The sequence below is a fragment of the Nilaparvata lugens genome, chromosome 4 (assembly GCF_014356525.2).
Source record: "Nilaparvata lugens isolate BPH chromosome 4, ASM1435652v1, whole genome shotgun sequence".
In the NCBI taxonomy this organism is placed as follows: domain Eukaryota; kingdom Metazoa; phylum Arthropoda; class Insecta; order Hemiptera; family Delphacidae; genus Nilaparvata; species Nilaparvata lugens.
In genome coordinates this window covers 65,224,330-65,230,667 of record NC_052507.1, presented here as the reverse complement: position 1 = coordinate 65,230,667, position 6,338 = coordinate 65,224,330, and the positions used below count along the sequence as shown (strand labels likewise).

Sequence of the window (6,338 nt, the reverse complement as noted above, 5' to 3'; positions counted from 1 at the left end):
TCGTAAGGCCCATTGATGGCTCAAATTATGTATCCAGACGGTGGGACCTTCCCACAAGGGACTCCCCACAAACAAAAGCCATACGAATTTACTTTTGTAATACGATGGGTTGGATTGATTTTGACAATAATTCTATTGTATCTGTGTATTGTTCTTGTAGGAGCTGGAGCGACTGCTACCTTCCTGAGTGTGGGCCTGTACTACTTCGTGAAGGGCAACAGTCAGAATCAGCAATACATGATGCGGGCCAGAGTGGTGGCCCAAGCGTTCACAGTCGGCGCTTTTATTTTTGGAATGAGTGCCGCTGCCATCAAATCCGTTTCAAAGACTTGATTATTTCAAACACCTTGACAGCTATCTTTAGAAAATGTGTAATATTCTTGTAATTAAAATTATTGTTGTTTTCAATTTTTTGTGAAATGGATGTACAATAAATATGTTTTACAAAAATTGGTCACAGACTCTGTCATCAGTCAAGTTTATTCAACTTCGAAGAATAATTTTTTTCTACAGAGTAGGGTATAATTTATAAAAATTATATTTTGTTGGTTTTAAGTTATTGTAAAATGAAATCAAATATACTATCATTTATGAATGTTTTTACATAAATTCTATAGCTCTGCCATCTAATCTATATTTTTTTAAATAGTTTTACACATTCACGACAGAACTTAAATTTGAGGACCAAGCCCGACTCAACATTGAACACTAATGTGCCTTTTAAATTCTTGCTATTATCAGACTCCCTATTTACTCGATTATACTCTCATATTTCAATGTTTCAGAAGTTATAAACAGATAGCTTAATTTGTCCGGGCGCAAATGTCATTTTTGAGTAACAGCCGTGGGAAAGATGTATCAATTTCTTTCTTAGGTCTAGCATAATAAGGATCGTGATGATAAGTCGAAATCACAGGCAAACACCTCGGAGACAAGATGGCCGCCAAAATTTTCAGGGTTTTGCTATATCGCTTGTATTTCAATAACCGTTCAAGATATTCAACCGTTTTTTCAGACAAAAATATTTTTAAAATCTTCCTCTACAATTTTTGTTCTATAAAATTTTCCTCTAAAACGCATATTTTTTTAGTTTTAACCTTCAAAAGCCTAAAAAACAGTTTTTTCTAAATTTCTTCAAATTTCGTTTCATTATAACTCTCTTTTGTGCAAAAGTTACAGAGCAATTTTGAATCTATGAAATTTAGAGCGTTTTTTAACTTTGAAACTATATACCTTCGTACGCTGTACGTCAAAAAATGAGTTCTCCAGCGCCCTCCAAAGAAAACCCTGCATGATTTCTGGTGCGTTTTTCCATATGCATGAGATGACAAGCTAGAACTATGAAATCGATTTTGCAGGACTACTTCAAGATAGAGACTTGCAAATGGTCTCAATCTCTTCGTTACAACAAGCCGAATAAGAATATTGATTATGGAAACAACGAAAATATTCGACATCATCGAAAAATACAAGATGGCGGTCATTATTGACAGAAATTTTTATATAGCTTGTTATTCAGTTATTGTGAGAGATATCGATTTGGTTTTACCTCCAAAGTGTTAAGAATTAACTAAACAATGATGTTCGAGAGAATCATCTCATTTCGACCACTCTTTCCATTATTTATTCAACTTCAAAAACTTGAAACATACATTTTTCGGGGACAATATTTTACTTTCCACTCTGTATATGTATTCGCAGTAGACAAACACTAGTATTATTGGCACAGTGTTGTAGAATATTTACAAAGCTTCAAAATAACATCTGGTTGGAGGCAGTAAGTCCATATTTACGGCTGGAGCGTCATCGGTAAAAGAGTAAAAAGTACTGATTGCAGCGGAAAACACGCTTTTTCCACCAAATAACAATCCCAGCAATTAGAAAACCGTGTAACTCATGAATCCTTGAAGGTACAGACTTGGGAATGGTATCAATCTCCACGGACATCTTCCACGGCTGTTACTCAGAAATGACCACGGAGTGCCTTATTCATGACATTTGCGCCCGGACTATAAGAGAAAATGTAATATACTTCTATTTTTTTGTAATTTACATTTTATCAAATCACTTTGAGAACGACATAGCAATCCGAAAATCAAGTAATTCTACTTGAAAGTACTTGTAAAAACTGTTACAAGATTTATTTGGAGCTCCACCACATTTTTCAACTTATTGCAGAACATAAGTTTTTAGTGCCTACTAAAAACAGCAATTTCTCAAATAAATGAGTTTTAAATCTTAGAAGAAAAACTAACATAATATTCTACCTATAAATGCTTGTACTCCATGCACTCAAGATAACTATTACTTTAATGGAACAACATAACATCAAATGGATAGTATCAGTTTCCTCTTATGGAGCATTGTTTGTTTTTTTTTGAAAACGCACATATTATTATAATTTATGTAGCATGTCTAAAAAAAGTTTTTTTTTCTCTTCCTACCACTCTAGTCTTGATTACATTTTTACCTTTGCCAAGTGGTAAATTTTCGTTGTTGAGTGCCAACTTGTAATTTAGTTTTTTAGGTATCAGAATACAAAATATCTTTGTTAATAATATTGTGGTAGGACAGTAGTGACATTCTCTCGCCTTTAAGTTCAAATCACCTTGAAAGTACAATCTCGGGAGCATTTACGTCTTTCAAATTTAACCGCAGACCATTTTTGTAATTTGACAACCAATAAAAAGTCGGAAATTACTATGACGTCATTGATCCGCGGTTCGCTTCGTTTTGATCTAATAACCTTCTTAATAGAGTTTAATTAGAAATAGAATTAAATTAATATATTGAATGTTCATTAAATCATTGATGAATAGAGAGATATGAATTTTATGATTTTTCTAGATTGTCGATACTAAACAATCGACTTTTCAGCCAGCTGTTAGCTTCCCGCCAATTTATTGTTTTGTTTGCCGCGTTGCATGCAAGAGGTTGTCAATTTTTCACGTTTTGGTTATGAAAGACACATGAAATTAATAATAATTATTGTATTGAAATAATTGCAATTTGGTTTGCAATCATATTCATCAATCATCACTTCTATTAAAGCCAGGTAATTCAAATAATCTAGATATTTGCTCATTATGTACTTGAAATGAAATACCTAATATAATTGATAAACTTACTAACCTAATAACTCTCAGTTTAATGAAATTGCTATGATTTCATCTTATATAAGTGATTTAACACTACAATTTAATCAATAGAGTCTTGAAGTTTCCTCAATCATCATTAAAATGCATTTCTATTGAACATATTATATTGAACATAACTTATCATACATATGATGGACATATGTGTTTGCCAAGTTCCGTTCAATCTAATAGAATCTATAGAGATTAAGTTATTAACATTCAATCTAATAGAATCTATAAAGATTAAGTTATTAACATTTTGTTAATAACTTTGGTGTAAACGCAGCTTTATCAACTGATTTCTGTAACTTGTATCTACGAATCTCACTTTTCATCTGGCTGAGTTTGACTGATTGTCTTGGGGTGGTACTTGAATGAAAGTGGAATGAGAGATATCTTTGTTGAATTTGAAATATTTGGAGAGAATACTGTTGGAAATCTATTGAGGGGAGATCAGTATAATTAAGGTGTGAGAGCAAGCAATCAATTCATTGAAACAACTACAAGGACTCATAAACGGTTCAAATATGAGAGATTGTCAAAGTATATTTGAAAGAAGTCAGGAGCTATTTGTGGAGTTTTTTAGAATCAAAATCAATGACTTCTTGAAATTTATGACTGATTATTGTAACATAGCTTAAATTATCTTAAATTGTATTCATGCTCATAAGGAAGGACTCTGGTACTGCACATAGAAACTGTACGAGAAAAGATCCCATACTTTTTTCATTCAATCACAAAAACTATGTTATAAAGTCTGTGTTATATCTAGAAAATATGAAAAAATACCATAGAAGTAGAAAATAATTTCTAATAAGGAAACATTAGATCTATACAGTCAATACATTGACTCTCTGTCAAATGAAACCTTGAAAATTTAATAAATGTGACAACCGATCATGCTTTGAAGCAAACCCTCATTCGATCATCCAAAACTGAGTGATTGGAATAGCCAGTTCTTCAAAGGCTTTCCTAAAATGGCTGCTACTATATAAATAAATCTTCCATCAAAGATATTCTGTTCAAGTATGTTGACATTATTATGGATATCACTGGAGATTGTGAAGAAAGTCATCTAATGAAGTAAAACAAGAATAATGAGAGGTGAGAATGATTTCCAGAAGCATAATCTTCTCAAGAGAACATAACATTTTTCTTCAAGACTCTGATGGACAACAGAATCTGCATAATGTTATCAATAGTCTGGAAGCAAGTGAAGAAGTGTGTGATTATCTTTTGAACGTATAGAAAGAAATAGTTATTCGGTCTCCAACGATTTTTATCTGAACATAGTTGTGGCAAATTGTAAAAGTGTATTCTCACCTATAAAAAGAAACAGAGTTCTTTCATTCTCCATGATGCAATCCAACAAAAATCCTAGTCTTAGTTAATTCTAGAACAAAAAGATCTGATCTCTGTATTTTTACTAGGTAGCTGTTTAAAGATAATTCAGCATTGAAGTTTTAGTGCAGCATGCATTTCTACAATAACCGCAATCTCTGTCAACATCTGATGGATATTTGAAAAAAAAACTCTTAATCTCACTTGGCCTAAAATTGTAAGTGAAACTAGTTGTGGATTTGACTAAATCCCTAAATATCGTTGACAAATTCGCATAATGATGACATGGCTCTCCTGAATTCAACTCCTACTTCACTTTTCAAAACTTCAATACGCTGCAAGATTATGGTAACTTTGTGATGAGAAGAGTTATGAAAATTCTCAATAAAGATGGAGTGATACAGGTGGACATAGCTTTTCATGTCTATGGTCTAAAATCAAACAAAGGTAGTGAACATATTAGAAGCAGCAGAGTAAAAGAATCACTCCAATAATATGCTCTCCAAACCATCGAGACTTGATTTCTAAATCTGTGGCAGAGATTTATTAATGTGACATGCAAGAATCTATAAAGGAATAATCCATAAGTTAGCTACGTGCAGGAATACATAATTCATTCATTTGTGGATAAAATTACAAATCATATAAATATGTTTGGGAATGAATAACAGGCATGGCCCAAAACTATTCGAATCCCAAATTTTGATACTGAATAACTTGTTACCATTTCAAAACAGTCTACAAAACGGGAATACCATAATGGATTAACCAATCAAAAGTTAGTGAAATATCATTATAATAATACTGTTAGAAATAATATGGATGAATATTTAAATTTTCATTTCATTTTGATTTGACATATCTATTATATATTGGATATAATTTCTCAAAAGTTCACGACAAACTGAAGATTCACGAAAGATTAACATTTTCATACTAAACTAATCATTATGATAATGAATGAATGATGAATTCCATTTCCACCATGAAGAACTAAGAAATTCCACAAATATTTCTTGGAAATTAACTGACCACTATATCAAGTAAGCGTGGCCAGTGTGCAATATAATATAAATTAGCCTGCAGCAGCGCATCACAATAAATTAATTTGAGATAAAAACAATAGAACATAAAAATATATGAATATTATCTTTATTCTATCCTAATATATTTCTTGAAACCAAGTTTCGTTCATTTCAAACAGTCATTTCTTAGTTTCCTTGCAGAATGAGATGAAGTTTGTAATTTTGACCATAATTAGTATATTATGATGAGAATATCAATTATTAAGGCTTGAGAGTTGAAAAATCGTGTTCAGCGACCGAAAATACATAAGATAGCGTTCCATGAAATACATAATTTGAATGCATAGACTAGTAGGAGCGATGCGATAGACAGGCCATTACGCGCATTAATCATGGGGGAGGACCGCGCCGCAGCGTAACAGTGCTACTTATCCCCCTCCCACCGCCGCATCTATGATCGTAACCCCAAAACATATCATTGGATTCAGCAAGAAACGGCCTACAACGTTTATTGGGAGCCTTTCCTCTAAGTCGGCTAATTACTTGAATATTCGAGAAATAACAAAAAGTCCATAATAAAAAAATACTTTTCGAGATATTTTATTTTTTTACGGAAAAACTATGCGGTTTATCGCAAAAAATGATAGGACCACATTGAAAGCCAGTTATGTGTACATAATATTGAGAAAAATTAAAAGCTGTACTATGAATAGTAACTGCAGGACAGGCGATTTTTAAACGCGCGTTTTTTTACAACTTACCCCCCCCCCCCCCCCAAGCTGTCGACCACCCTGGGACGTGACGACATCGAGTTTCATCTACACTAACGCCCCCC

General features: G+C 32.8%; 1 protein-coding gene across 1 annotated transcript; it reads left to right on the top strand.

The window, feature by feature from the left end:
- LOC111051048 (HIG1 domain family member 2A, mitochondrial) lies at positions 1-595 on the top strand. Its single transcript, XM_039426211.1, has one exon. It carries the CDS (start codon positions 16-18, stop codon positions 331-333), a length of 318 nt encoding a protein of 105 aa, XP_039282145.1. The 5' UTR covers positions 1-15; the 3' UTR covers positions 334-595.
- Positions 596-6,338: the final 5,743 nt, after the last annotated feature.

Bases quoted from the DNA above. Each gene is read 5' to 3' on its own strand.
- LOC111051048 (XM_039426211.1), top strand. From the start codon at position 16: ATGGCTCAAATTATGTATCCAGACGGTGGGACCTTCCCACAAGGGACT.